Genomic DNA, 15,266 nt, shown 5'->3' with positions numbered 1-15,266 from the left:
AGAAAAATGCTCTGATCTTATGTCTGCTCATTCACTCAAATTCCCTTAATATCCTCCTGGAACTGGAAAATTGAAACATTGCCAAAGTGTCTGCATTTGTATCAATGTGAGATATTGTCTCAGAGCTGGAACCCTTTTCAGTATAATTCCTGTATAACTTCTGTGACTTTTTTTCCCATTCCACAGGGCCATGTAAAGTCAATTTTGTTATTGTTTAGTTTTTCAGTTGAGTTGAACTTTGTAATAAAGTAAGCAAGAAAATTTCTGAGTCCTGTCATTTTAGTGCAAGAAAGGGGTCCATTGTCATTGAGAAGGAGAAAAAAAGAGGGTCTGTACAGGTTGGTTGAGGAAAATGTATGAATTAGTAACCAAGCCCCCTCCAAAGAAGGAATGATGAGGGACATCAGAAGTCAGGTGGGCTGCTTAGGTTAGGGATAAATAATTGAGTCTGTCTTACTGTTCTGGTGGTTTCCTCATCAGTTGTTTTACATGCTCTGCTTGATGAACTTCCAGAAAGGATTTTTCCTCCTATGAGAAAAGGAAAAAGATTTTGACTTCTCTAGTCTCTTTATAATTTATGTAATTTTATAATTTCTCCTTCTATGATCTCTGATCCAGCTACATTGGCTTTATTGGACATTTCTCACCTGACACTTCATCTTCATCTTTGTGCTTAGACACTGGTGGTCTCCCATGCCTAGATTTCTTTTCTTCTTCACCTCTTCCAGCCTATTAGTTTCTCTGGTTTCCTTTAGACTCAACTCAAACCCCACCATCTGCAGTAGGACTTTCCAGTCCTCTTGCAGGACCTCCTTGCAGTTAGTGCCTTTCCTTTAGATTGCTGCTCTTGGGGTCGTTTAGTCTTGTCTCACTCTATGTGTCCCCATGGACTATAGCATATCAATACTGTCCCTGGGGCTTTCTTGACAAAGATACTGAAATAGTTTGTCATTTCTTTCTCCATGAGATTAAGGCAAACATAAGTTAAATAACATACCAAGGTCACACAGGTAATAAATATTAAAGGTCAGATTCTTGGATCTTCCTAACTCCAAGACCAGAGTTCTATCCACTGGACCATCTAATTATCTTCTTTCCACCCTGCCCCCTTAGATTATCTTGCATCTCTTCATCTATTGTGTACCTGACAAGTAGATGCTATTATTTTCCCCTTTTTATAGTTGAATAAACTAAGGCAGAAGAGGTTGAGTAATTTGTTCATTCAGTCAAAAAGTATCTGAGGCTAAATTTGAATTCAGTCTTCTTTACTTCAAGCCCTATCCTCTTTTTACTATGCACCCACCTGCCTCTGCAGAGACTATTATCCTCTTCCTTATCTGTGCAGTTATTTTTATTACTTTTATCTTATATCCTTAAACTGCTGAGATTTCTCCCTATTTTAAAAAATTACTGTAATGCCAAAATGAAACAATTTCTCCACCTCCTCCCACCTTTTTATAGCTCCCTAATTTCCATAGATAACATATTTCTATATCCTAGGCAGAAATAAGAAGGAAAAGTGGTCTGGTCTTATGTCTGCTCATTCACCCAAATTCTCCTACTATTCCTCCTGGAATTGGAGAATTGAAACATTGTCAAAGTGTCTGCATTTGTATCAGTGCGAGTTATTATCCCAGTTATTGTTTTCTGTATAAAAAAAGGAAAAGCTGAAGATCCACCTTTTCTCCCCATGGTCCTTCTAAGATTCTCCGGGAGTTAAAACCCTCTGAGTATGAAGAAAGAGTAGAATAAGCAATGAGGGAAATTTTATCAACATAATTACTTTTAATAACAGAAATTCTATTCTGAATTGCACCTAGTTATTCTGTGACAATAATTGCTACTGAAATAAATGTTGATATACATCGTGATGGAGTTGCCTAGTGAAGAGAGAGCCAGTCTTGAAGCCAGGAATATTTGGGTTTGAATGGCCCTTCTGACACATATTGGTCATGTGTCCCTGGGCATTTCACATAATATCTAGGCAAGTCTGACTCTAATTTGAAGAAAAGATGACAACTTAAATTGGAAAAGAAAATTGCCTCACAAAGAAGTTCTCCCTATGATTGAAATCACAAGTATTGTCCCTATCCCTATTATTATGGTGCTTTGAGGTTTTTATAGTGTTTTCCTCCAAGCAAAACTGAATTGGGTAATAGAAACAAGCTTTACAATTTCCATTTTATTGATGAAGAAGCTAAAAATCTGAGCAGTTAAGTAACCATGGCATCCAAACTTAGCAAAGTTTTGGAGATAGAATTCAAATTCATGCTTTCAAACTGCAACCTCAGCCCTCTTTTCATTGCATCAAGTTGTCCCTTAAGTCTAATGTATTAAATGATAATTCATCCTTTCATAAGCCACAAAGACATATCTTCAATTGTCACCCTAATCACAGAGGTATCTAACAATCTATGTACCTGGGAGAAGAAACTGAAAAGCAAGGGAGGGTACAGCAATGACAGATGGCTTGGCCATCACAAGGCAGCTACAGGTATAAGGAACAGGAAGCTCCCAGGGAGGGGAGAAGCAAGGAGTACATCTTGATGAGACATAAAATGGGTCTTGTGGGAATTTCTTATTTTAACTAAATATTTTTGTTAACTAGGTGCTGAATTCACTTATTTTTTTCCAACTGGAAGTCTAATGGTGCCATTATTACCTCCTCAATCTGGTACACCTGAGCTAAGTCCCTGTCACCCTGTCTTAGTTATGACTCTGAAGGTGTGGGAGAGCCTACATCTGAAAGTGTTCTCTAAAGGAAGGAAGAGTTTATCATGGCTCATACAGACTGATTCTTTGCTGGGGCTCCCTAGGTAAAGGGGGAAGGTGATTAAAAGGAGCTCTATTTATGTGGTCGAGATAAGAAAGATGAGAGCACAGCTAAGGGATAAGTGATAGGGAAATTGTTTCCTGGAAAAAGAAATGTCAAACCACGCCAATATCCTTCTGTTTGTTTGTTTGTTTTGTACTTTTATTCTTTTTCCATTTTTCCAGAGACTATGCCTCATCTGGAGATTTTTCAATGCATTTCACAACAAAATGAGCAAGGGAATTATTAAGTAGTTGTGCATAAAGAAAATCTTTTACATGTGTTATTTACTGCTTTTTGCATTTTACAAAAAGGAAACTCCCAATTAATGGAGAGAATACTGATGCTATGCTGTGTGACTACATGAAAGGCAATGTTTGTGCAAAAGCTTTTTTGGAGATAGTTAATGAGAGAGTGAGAGACAGAGACAGAGAGAGACAGAAAGACAGAAACAGGGAGAGATAGAGACAGGGAGAGACAGATGCAAAGAGAGAGACAGAGAGAGATAGGGGAAGAGAGAGAGAGACAGAGACAGAAATAGGGAGAGGGAGAGAAAGAGAGAGAGAAAGAAAGAGAGAGAGAAAAAGAGAAAAAAGAGAGAAAAAGAGAAGGAGAGAGAGAAGGAGAAAGAGAGAAAGAGGGAGAGAGAAGGAGAGAGAGAAGGAGGGAGAGGAGGGAGAGAGAGAGAAAGAGAAGGAGAGAGAGAGAAAGAGAGAGAGAGGAGGGGAGGGAAGCATATTTTTTGAGACAGCTGCTTTAGAAAGACAGATAAAGATATTGAGGAGAGAGCCAGAAACATTCTTTGAGAAATATTTTGGGGAAAGTCTCTTTAAATGGCAACACTTGATTTAAGCTGGCATCTTATTTTGCTCTCATCAGAAGGGCTCATTCACTCCTGTATATTTTTCTGATACTTTCTAATCTTGTAACTTCTCCAATTTCTCTTCACTCTTTTGCTTGGTTAAATTGATTTTTCTTGACATTTATGATTTCCATGGTCTTTTGAGTAACCAGGAACATTCCATGTCAGTGAGTATAAGCTTAGGGCTACCCTCTGTTGTTAAAATTTAGTGACAGGAAATTATACCCATGTGCCAGCAATATTTAAGGAAGAAGACAGCTATAATTCTTATCCAGTACCCTTTTTAGAGACTCATGGTCCTTTCTTTGTTTATTTCAAGGAAGGCACTATCATCTGCCTTAGCAAAGAGTAGGCAACATTCCAAAGATATTTGTTCCAGCTACATTTGAGACAACCTATGTGTACATACATATATCTTATATGGGCACACAGACATCTTAAATAGATGATCATAAAGCTGATTGTATTTTTTAAAAATGATGGCATGGGTGTGGGGAATAAACTACTTACATTTTGAACCTCCAACCCTAGATGAATCTTCAGAGCTTTTACAAACATGTAAACAAAACGGCCTAAGAGGAAAGCCAGACACAGCAAAGAAGGCCAATAGAAAATAACTGTTTCGTATGCTCCAATTAGCTGCAACAGAAACCAAAATAGACAAATATATGACTTCAGAATTCTCACATGAAGGAAGTAAGGAAGGAATATTCATTACAAATATGGTGAAAATTTGCCTTGGTTACCCATATTTGAATATGATGTATCAATGGGAGAAGGAGGCTTAGAGATTTTCCATATAATTCTGCTCCACCAAACCAGCACCATTTTATGTGGAGGAAACTCTGAGAGGAAGACAAACTTATTTAATTCATACCCCTCATTTGTGATAGAGTTGGTCCTGGAACCAAGGATTTCTGGTATTGATATTGTGGATGGATATTGTCAAGGTGAGTTGCTAAAAAAGACCTGAGTACAAATCTATCCTCAGGTACTAACTGGTTGGGGGAACCTGGAAAGTCACTTAAATTTCTATCCATTTCATTTTTCTCAATTATAAAATGGGCATTATGATAGCACCCAAATTTTTGTTATTGTGAGAATCAAATGAGATAATGTTTGTAATGTTTTTAGCAGAGTCTAGCCTCAGACACTTAACACTTCCTAGCTTTTTGACCCTGGGCAAGTCACTTAATCCCAATTGCCTCAGCCAAAAAAAAAAAAAAGGAAAAAAAAGGGGGGGGGGTTGAACTACATAATCTCCAAGGGTCTGGATCCTAGCTCTGGATTTGTCTCATATGCTATGAGTTTTGTTTCTTCCTCATCAACAAGTCCTGAGCTTCAAAGCTCTTACTTGGGCTTGGGGTGCTCCTGATGCTTGATACTAATAGCTGCCTTTCATTTATTTAGTGCTTTGACATTAGTCAAATGTATTACACTCATTTATCATCTCATTTGAGACTCATACAGTCCTTTAAGGTAAGTATTCAAGTCAGAATTCTTTAGCCATTTTGATGACATGGACTAACTTGGCAGCCTGGTGAAATCTACGGACACTTTAGGACAATCTTTTAAAATGCAAAAAACAAAAAATATGTATAAATATACATATATATTAGATAGGAAATCAATTAAATTGAAATAAAATAAAATGAAAACACAAAATTTATGGACTAAAAGGAAAGAATTTCCACTACTCTACCCTTGTACTAAAGGTATTATCTTCATTTTACAGATGAGGAAATAGAGATTAAATGGCTTGCCCATAATCACATTCAGAAAAGCAAGCTTTGAACATAGATCTTCCTGCCTCCAGCATTCTATTCATTGTTCACCTCTGACTTAGCTTAGAGAAACATACTTTGATCTTAGTTTGTTGTTTAATACAGGCTTTACTTTGAACATTTTCCTAGGAATAGGGAGATGCAGAGAAGGAAAGCAGTTGATTCCTTATTCTTTTACTCATTTAAAGACCATTTTTGTCCATTGATACTTAGAGGGCAAATGAATGTATTTAAATGTTCCTTTCTTGGATTGACTTACCTGCCCATGTGGACACTGCACAATATGCAAGACTGTGATGGCAAACCTAGAGAAAAAACCAATAGCTAATTTTGGTTGTTACTACACTTCCTTCAATTACTTAGCACACTTTTGTTGAAAGTATGACTCAATATCATAGAACTAATTAGAACAGAAAGAGACTTTGAAGACCACCTTATCCAATCTCTTTATTTTCTAGATTCTGAGGTCTAGAGAAAGAAAATGACATATTTCTCTCCACTGGGACAAGGAACAATATTAAAATATCAAATAAAAATTTTTTAAAGGATTACAATTGAATATGCACTCTACCTTGTTAGGATTACTAAGTGAGAACTGAGGTTGTCTGGATAGTGACAAGGTGAGAATTCAGGTTTTCTGGACAATTACAAGGTGAGAACTCAGGTTGACTTGATAGAAGGAGCAAGCCCATTGGCTGAAGTGGTTCTTCCCAGAAGCCCTTGCATTATCCCACGCCCATTCTCTGGGAGAATAAAAGAGAGGACTCCCAGAGATAGAAAAAAGACTCTGAATTGCATCAGGCTTGACGGGGCTCTCTGCAGGAAGGGAAGTCACTTCTCTGGATAAGAATTAACAGCAACTGCCTGGAGACAACGGTTCACTACAGGAAGAAGAATCTGTCTGAAAGATTTGAGTAGACACAGCAGATCTCTTCCCAGAGAGCGATCCGGCAGCTTCTAGAGACGACAGCTCGTTACAATTGGCGTCCACACGTGGGGCAAGGACTTTTGCTTATCCTGACAAGAGGAGCTAGACCAGACCTTCGCAATTTGGCGCCCGAACAAACCATCTAGTAACATTTTGACATAAGCTGATGTAGCCCCATAAAGGGTACAACCTTTTTTCAAATCCTTAATTTTATTCAAATCTAAAGGTGCATATCTTCTCCTTTTTTTACCTACAGAGTCAGTATTTTCAATCACAGGATATGCATGTATAAAATCACTTATATCCTGTCCTTCTCTCTTAGCTTTAACCAATGCTTTTTCTAATCTTGTCATAGGCTTAGGCTTCTTCACAGGCAATTCTGTTTGTGTTTCTGCCTCTTCCCCTCTTTCTTCCTCCATCTCTGAAGGTGGGGTTGATGTGGGCCTGTCAATAATCTGTTCTCTAGGCAGGGTTGAAGCTTCTTCAAGAGAATCATACCATAATTCCTCATTTAAATCCTCTTGCTCTAGGGAAAGATCTTGATCTTTCCTTTTTTTTTCACACTTCCTCCTCTGTTCATTTTTAGAACTTTTCCTTCTCCTACAACTTGCTTGATAGTTTAAGGCTAATTGAACTATGTTGTAGATATAAAATACTTCTGCAGAAATTGAACGAGGCCCATTTTTTGCTTGAAATTCTTTCATTTCATATCCCACTAGTTTCCATTTATCTACATCTATATTTTCTTCCTCTAAGAACCAAGGGGATGTGCGTCTTAATGCAGCCAAGAGTTTAGCAATCTGTACCCAGGTTACAAGTAAACTCTGCTCCTCAATTATCTTGATTATACTCTCTATAGTACCACTCCTGAATGGGGGTGGAGCTGAGGTTGCTTCTGGGGCTGGGGTTGAGTCGGCTGAGGTCCAGGGATTGAATTTAGCTAACATGTGCCCCATTTCAGCTATAAGAGATTCCTGGTTTAGCCCTTAACAAGTTAAGTTCCTTATTTATCTATTAGCACGCTCACTTAATCTTTAACAAAGTTTCCTCGTTACTCACGGTTCTGGGTCAGAGAGACTGAGATCTAGATCGGAAGCTTTTCCACTGGAATCAGGACCGTGTCTGTCCCTGTTCAGGCGCCAAATTGCGAAGGTCTGGTCTAGCTCTTCTTGTCAGGATAAGCAAATGTCCTTGCCCCACGTTGGGCGCCAATTGTAGCGAGCTGTCGTCTCTATAAGCTGCTGGATCGCTCTCTGGGAAGAGATCTGCTGTGTCTACTCAAATCTCTCAGACAGATTCTTCTTCCTGTAACGAACCGTTGTCTCCAGGCAGTTGCTGTTAACTCTTGTCCAAAGAAGTGACTTCCCTTCCTGCAGAGAGCCCCGTCAAGCCTGATGCAATTCAGAGTCTTTCTTCTTGAATCCTGGCTCTGAATCTCCTCCAGCTCTTATCCTTCTCCAGGCCGATCTGCTCTCTGCGCCCAGTGCTGTCTCTTTTATCCTCCCAGAGAATGGGTGTGGGATAATGCAAGGGCTTCTGGGAAGAACCACCCCAGCCAATGAGCTTGCCCCCTCTATCAAGTCAACCTGAGTTCTCACCTTGTAATTGTCCAGAAAACCTGAATTCTCACCTTGTCACTATCCAGATAACCTCAGTTCTCACTTAGTAATCCTAACACTACCTCTTCCCCTTCCCTTCACCCTGTTCTGGAGAATGGAGAGACAGTTATACATGATGGGTAGATAGTTGATTCCAAAGCCAGGAAGACCTGGATTTAAATACCACCTCTGATATTTAGTGATTGTGGGACACTGGCAAATCACTTAACTTTTCAGGCTCTGGACAACCCTCTGAGTCTCTACTTTGACTATCTGAACTGAAAAAGGGAATTTCTTCCCCTAGAAAGTCTCTATTTGAATGAAATTGTAGGTTCAACTTCTACTCTGTTTATTACAGTGTCTAATGAACTGTATTTTGAAACATGCTGGCATGAGTCTTATAACTACTGTGGGTCATGGACCAGGGCTGTTTCCTTCTTTGTATTTCATTGCTCTGATTAGGAATTTTGTTGTCACAATTACATTCTGTTTAATTTCAAAAACTTAAGTGAGAAAGACATTACATGGTGAGATGGTGATGTTAGGGGAAATATGATATGGCACACACAAAAACAAGAATAATGCAAGGTAGAAGGGGATGGGGAGGAATGGGTGATACACACAAAGTGCTTTAGAAATGATTGAGGAGAAAGGACATTTTTTGGGGGGATAGGAAGAGGAGGGAGATTATGGAGAAGATGTAACACTAGAGTTAAGCTTTAAAGAAGAGGTACTTAACCTAGTAGCTTTTTATTTTTCAAAGTGCATGCAGAGAGAGTTTTCAACATTCACTCTTGCAAAATCTTGTGTTCCAAATTTTTCTGCTTCCCTCCTCACCTCCCCACTCTCCTAGAAGCAAGAAATCCAATATAGGTTAAATGTGCAATTTTTCTATATGAACTTGTTTTTAAAAATTACTTTGGACAATTTTGTTGCAATATAATTGATTTTATTTTTAATTCTATGTATTTTTCTGAGAAGGATCCATAGGTTTTACCAGGTTGGCAAAGATATCCATGACATATATAAAAGATTTAAACTCCTACATTAAATGAAGAAAAGGATTTTGAATGGCAGGGATGAGGAGGGAGTACATTCCACATAAAGGGCATGGCTTGTATGAATGCACAAAAGAATGGCATATTGAAGTCAGGAAACAATAGCCCAGTTTGATTATGATGTAGAATTCATGAAGCAAAGTGAGATAATGTTGAAATATAATAGCTTACAGGTTGATTGTAAATGGTTTTAAATGTTAGGTTCTGTTTGTGCTTCACCCTAGAGGCAATAGGAACTTGAAAAGGAAATGGAAGTTGCTAGAAAATGGGATATTGATGAAATATTCAAATAAGGGCACTAGCCTTTGCATTCTTACCTTCATAGACATTCTGATTTTCAAAGGGAATCACTCAATTATTAACAGATTTTAAAAATGGTATTTATGGCTAGTATTGTATTGAGGACTTTTAAAAGGAACCAGGTATAAACATCATGCCTCTTACCAAATTAAAGAGTATATAAATCCAAGGATGGAGCTTATTAGTCGAAACTCTGATGAAAGGCAGGCAAAAAATGGAAAATGTGAGAGTCCAACTTCAATTCCTCCTATCAGGAGCACAATAGCTGAGAAGACAAAGGGTAAATGGTATTGATTTAATTACATTATTTTGTGAGGGCAATCTTTTTTTTATTAAAGCTTTTTATTCATAAAATATACGCATGGATAATTTTTCAACATTGACCCTTACAAAACCTTGTGTTCCAAATTTTTCCCTCCTTTCCCTCCACTTTCTCCCCTAGATGGCAGACAATCTCATACATGTTAAACATGTTAAAATATATGTTAAATCCAATATATATAAACATATTTATACAATTTTCTTGCTGCACCAGAAAAATCAGATCAAAATGAGTAAGAAAACAAAATGCAAGCAAACAACAAAAAGAGTGAGACTGCTATGGTGTGGTCCACACTCAGTTCCCACAGTCTCTCTCTGGGTGTGGATGGTTCTCTTCATCACAAGATCACTGGAACTGGCCTCAGTCAGCTCATTGTTAGAAAAAGCCACGTCCATCAGAATTGATCATCATATAATCTGGCTGTTGCCATGTACAATGGTCTTCTGGTTCTGCTCATTTCACTTAGCATCAGTTTATGTAAGTCTCTCCAGCCTCTCTGAAATCTGAAGGCAATCATTTCTAAATGGAGTAGCTTATTGCTTCATGGAAATTCCCTGAATGAATCCATGGATTGGCTGGATTTATAAATGAATGCAGGTCCATGCAAACTAACCTGTCTCTCTGTCTCTGTCTCTCTCTATCTCTGTTTCTATCTGCTCTTCCCTGTCTCTCTGTCTGTCTCTGTCTCTGTCTCTCCCTCTCTTCTTCTCTCTGAACTCCCCCTCTGTCTTTCTCAGCTGAAGTTAAGGAGCTTTTTGGGGTAACCAAACCACCACACTATCTGCCCTTGTACACTGTAACTTATTAAAAGTTTGAGATGGGGCAAATCAATATATAATAGTGATAATAAGGCCGCTATGTGCCCCATAGTGCATAGAGTGCCAGGCCTAGAATTGGGCAGACTCATCTTCCTGAGTTCAAATCTGTCCTCACTTACTATCTGTGTGATCCTGGCCAAGTCACTTCATTGGTTGCCTCAGTTTCCTCATCTGTAAAAGGTGTTGGAGAAGGAAATGGCAAATAGCACCTAGTATATGTCAGGTACTGTGCTAAACATTTTTTTTTTAAATTACAGATCTCTCCTGTGATCTTCACAACAACCCTGGGAGACAGATGTCATTATTACCCTCATTTTACAATTGAGGTAAATGAACCTTTAGAGAGGTTAACTAACCCAGCGTCACACAATTAGTAAGGGTATGAGGCAGGTATTCCTATCTCAAAGTCCAATGTTCTTCTGCTCCACACCTCTTTTTAAAAGAGAAGGCTTGTTAAACCAAATGAGAGAATGCATCTAAAAGAACTTTGGAAATTTTAAATTTCTTATAAATGTGAGTTGTAATTGTAATTGTTATTCTCTCATCGGTAGAAAGTCAGACCATGTAACAAAGCAAAATAGAAAACAAGTTCAAGCGGTTCATGGGTGGATATCTAGAGGCAGGCTGGCCAGGAGGGGGCCAGTCTGCTTTACTGATCTCTAAGTGCTCAGGACAAACTCCTGTAAGTTGCTGAAAATTTTTTTTGACAAATTTTAAACCATTATCCATTTTTTTGTATCCACAGACTCTCCAAAAACCTTTCTTCCTGATAATTTACATAACAATGGAGGTGGGGTGACAATATGGATGTTAGGTTTCTACTCACCCCAGCTCTCAAATATGGGTCATTTATAGTTGGTAAAATCAAGGCAAATCAATACTAACTGATAAAATATAATCCCTAATGGGAAAGAATTCAGCAATGCGGAGCCTTATTTTCATTATTGTTGTAAGAAGGCCATAGTTACAGTAGGCAAAACAGCAAGAAGCCTAAAAAAGCTTGTTACCGTGGTTTCACAGGCTCAGGAAGAGCTGCTGAAAGGACTTTTTCATTTTTAAATTTCAAAGGAGTAAGGATAGATTCCATTTTTAATGATCTCTAGAGAAAAGTAGCCACATTTTACTGAAGGGAGAAGAAATCAGAAAGAATTCAAAACAAAACAAAACAAAACCTTCTCACTACCTTGGGCCCATTGTGGTACTTGCAGGGGCTGGTAGCCCTCAGAAAATAAGAACATTACTTTATTGGCTGTAGCTCCAAATGCAATTCCATATGACCATCGATTGTTGAATGTTCCAATGAAATCCAGCGGCCTGCAAACAAGATAAATTGCTTTATGATCCAGGTCTTTTAATGTTTAGCATTTAATGTAGTGATTCCCTCCCCATCTCCTTCCCCCCAAGGACAAAACTGCCTAACTAAAGACTTCAATAAGAAGCTCAAATCCTGTTTCTTTAATTGTTGTCTCACTGCCTCCTAACGATGCTGGATTAGAAAAGGTTCAGACTGAAGTGGTAGAAAAACTGTTTTTAGACTACCATTTTCTACTAGAAATTGTCCTTGAAGTTTTTTTTGTGTGTCCTTGAAGTTTGATGCTTTCCTCAAGGGGCCAAATCCTTGGATTTGGAGGCCTCAAGATGCTGAAACACATTTATTTCTGCTAGCAATTTTTATTTTTAATAAAAAAATTTAGTATTGATCAGAAACACTGTCATTAATCACTCTGATATAAAAATGATAAAATTAACAGAAATTCTCCCTTGTCTCAGTTGATGGACAGTAACAAAGTGCCACTAGAACATCTATGAAGCTCTGGACCTGTAAGATTAAAGGGAGCAATGCATCAGGATGCAGAGTAAAATGAGCCCTGTAAACTTGGGTGCAGCTAGGGGATATAATTCTAAGCCAGGAGAACCTGACTTCAATTCTGACCGCAGATACTCCTAATTATATGACTCAGGGCATTGTGTTGCTCTTCATTACTGTGTATACTATGCATACTTCTTTCTTTACACTGTATGCTCTCAGTAGAAATTTGATCTGAGGTTTGGCCCATCATTTCAAAGGGTAGGGAAAATGGGCTGTGTCTTTATCATTAGCATATTACTTGGAGGGGGTCAAAGAAGGAAAGGTCCAAGACATGTGTTTGGGCAGTCTCTCTCCCCCAGTTCCCCACCCCCTGCAAAAAAAAAAAAAAGTATTGAGCTAGCTTTATCTTCCTTGAATGTCTCAAATAACTCTGAGCTAGGTCTATAATAAGGTCAGAATTCAAGCTACTTCCCTGATTACTTTCCTGATTATTTCCTGATTAAGGGGAAAGATTAACCCTTGGCTAACACTAGGTAGCCTAGACCTTCCTTACCACATGCTAATTAGAACCCCTAAGACCATCATAAATGTTTGATTTTATGAAGGGATATTTTGGTCCTACACAACACTCAAATGGACCTTTGATCTCATCTATATAGCTGTTTCTGTTAATATTTTAGATCTTAATCCATCAGTTCTGCACTGCTTTTGCCCATGTCTTCTCCTAAATGTTCCATCGACGAGCCACCCAATGTACCAGAGATCTTCTTTGATTTTTTTTTTTGACATCTGGATGACATTATTAGATCACCGGCTATCTATTAGCAATCTCTAGCTCTTTCTATAAGATGGATTCAGCTCACTAGCACTCAGAAAAGCAGTGTGCATGAGAGGGATGGCTGCCCAAGAGACAGACAATGATTCTTGCTAATTTAATTCATTGCAGTTTCAGTTATACACACCAAGGTATGTTTTTTTTTCTCCCTTTACCTTTAATTGCAACGATAGATATTAGACTAACTTATAGAACATACAACCTTCTTTATTGGGTTCTTTCATCTATAATTTCCTGCTAAATGTTATCATTTAAAAGCTAACATACTCTTAGGGGGAAAATAAGTCTGAAATCTAAGAGAGAACCTTTGTCCAACTTACATTACAATCCCAAAACGGCTACCAAGGAGGTACGACTTGTCATCTAGCTGCTTGTGATGAACTCTTCTTTGGAGGAAGGACAAAATCAAAATTATGAAAAACTGAAAGAACAACAACAACAAAAAAGAATACTTTCAGAGAAGAAAAAATCAGATCCTTCCCACTCAGGGGACAATGCACTACATATAAACCTCTTTATTCTGTTGTCTAATTAAAAAGAAAGGAAAGTTTAATCTGAGGAGGTAGAAAGGACTAGAAATAGCAGCTGCTTCTATTATTTGCCCTTCTCCGTCCCATTCTCCAAAAAGTAGCTCCCTTCATTTCCCTTTTTTCTTCTTCTGCTTCCCTTTATCCATTTCTCATCTTTCTTCTCTTTTTTTTCCTTTCTCCAATCTTCTCCAATGATTTTCCCATCAAGAAAAAAAATTGACTAAGCGTTATTTTCCTCTTTTGACTCCTCTGACCAACCTATTCATAGTTTGCAACCTTGGTATAAAGAACACCAAAAAAAAGTTGAAACTTAAAATTTTTTCAAAAAATAGTCTTATGATAACAAATAACAAGCAAATCTATTGATCCTTGCAGAGTAGATGTTAGAGGAGCTGTACAAATATAATATATATCAGAAAATATACAGAGTGAATAAGCTCTTTGGATGAGAGTTGAGATGAGATTTCAGCTCAACTGAGAGAGCCCCTGATCTCAGCTAAGCAGAAAGTCCTTAAAGTTTAAGGAAGCAAACTAGAAATTACAAACATGTTGAGCTGTCTTCCCTTAAATGCTTGCCATTTCTTATCTGTCTATCTCTGTCTGTTATGTCTCTATCTCTGTCTCTCTCTTTCATGTATCTGGGGTCATTTCCCAAGAGACTGGAACCATGTGAGTTTCATTTGAACAAAATAATGTATCTCCTCTCCAAAGTTCTCCCACCAACTGCAGCCTTTATGCATCATGTATTTATTAGTAATTTTTCTCTCCATTAATACAGAATCATACATATGTAGTAAATGCTCAGGCTTGGCTTGAAGCTTGGGTTATGGTAGCAACAGATGGTGCAAGAAGAGAAAGGTTCAGTTAGAAAAATACTTTTTTAACTAAAAATATATAACTGAAAAACTTGATCTGTATTTTAGGCTCTGGAGAAGGATTTGATTGAAAGGAATTCTCTGTAAAATTGTATTTAAAAGAAAAGTTTAGTTGGTATTTTTATTTAATTTAAAATTTTTTCATTTTATTTTCAGTTTCAAATTCTTTCTCCCTTCATTTTCTCTCCTGCCTTTTAAGGAGATAATAAATATGATTACTTAAAAAGTCATACAAAACATATTTCTTCATTGGCTGTGTTGCAAAAAAGCAAACAAAATAAAGAAAAATATGCTTCAATCTGCATCTAGAGTTCATAAGTTCTCTATCTGAAGATGGATAGCATTTTTAATCATTGAAATTGTCCGGGGTCATATTGATTGGAGTTGTTAAGTCATTTTCAGTACAATATTACTATTGTTTTGCACACCATTCTGCTTGTTTTGTTCATTTCACTTTGTATCATTTCATATGTCATTCCTAGATTACCTAAATCATGCTTTTCATCATTTTTATATCATATTCGTATTCTTCACGATCATATATCACAAATTCTTCAGTCATTTCCCAATTGAAGTATCTCCTCAATTTCCAATTCTTTTCCATCACAAAAAGAGCTGCCATAAATATTTTTGTACATATGGGTAAAAAACCTCTTTCTTTTATCTCTCTAGCAATAGCAGTATTGCTAGATTAGAGAGTATGTACAGTTTTATAAATCTTTGAGTGATACATC

General features: G+C 37.6%; 1 protein-coding gene across 2 annotated transcripts in view; it reads right to left on the bottom strand.

Annotated features, from left to right (window-relative positions):
- LOC141550809 (stimulated by retinoic acid gene 6 protein-like) overlaps window positions 1-15,266 on the bottom strand; it is a 54,679-nt gene that overhangs the window by 32,284 nt on the left and 7,129 nt on the right. Inside the window, exons 3-8 of one of the 2 annotated variants that reach the window (XM_074281810.1) lie at window positions 13,448-13,548; window positions 11,666-11,796; window positions 9,487-9,607; window positions 5,718-5,763; window positions 4,185-4,313; window positions 458-528 (exon numbers count right to left, since the gene is read on the bottom strand). In XM_074281810.1, coding sequence (XP_074137911.1) covers window positions 458-528; window positions 4,185-4,313; window positions 5,718-5,763; window positions 9,487-9,607; window positions 11,666-11,796; window positions 13,448-13,548 — 599 coding nt within the window. The remainder of the gene's footprint in view (window positions 1-457; window positions 529-4,184; window positions 4,314-5,717; window positions 5,764-9,486; window positions 9,608-11,665; window positions 11,797-13,447; window positions 13,549-15,266) is intronic. The other variant, XM_074281811.1, reaches the window with a different exon arrangement.

This window comes from Sminthopsis crassicaudata, chromosome 1, assembly GCF_048593235.1.
Source record: "Sminthopsis crassicaudata isolate SCR6 chromosome 1, ASM4859323v1, whole genome shotgun sequence".
In the NCBI taxonomy this organism is placed as follows: domain Eukaryota; kingdom Metazoa; phylum Chordata; class Mammalia; order Dasyuromorphia; family Dasyuridae; genus Sminthopsis; species Sminthopsis crassicaudata.
The sequence above is the reverse complement of the archived record's forward strand: the minus strand, read 5'-3'. Positions and strand labels throughout refer to the sequence as shown.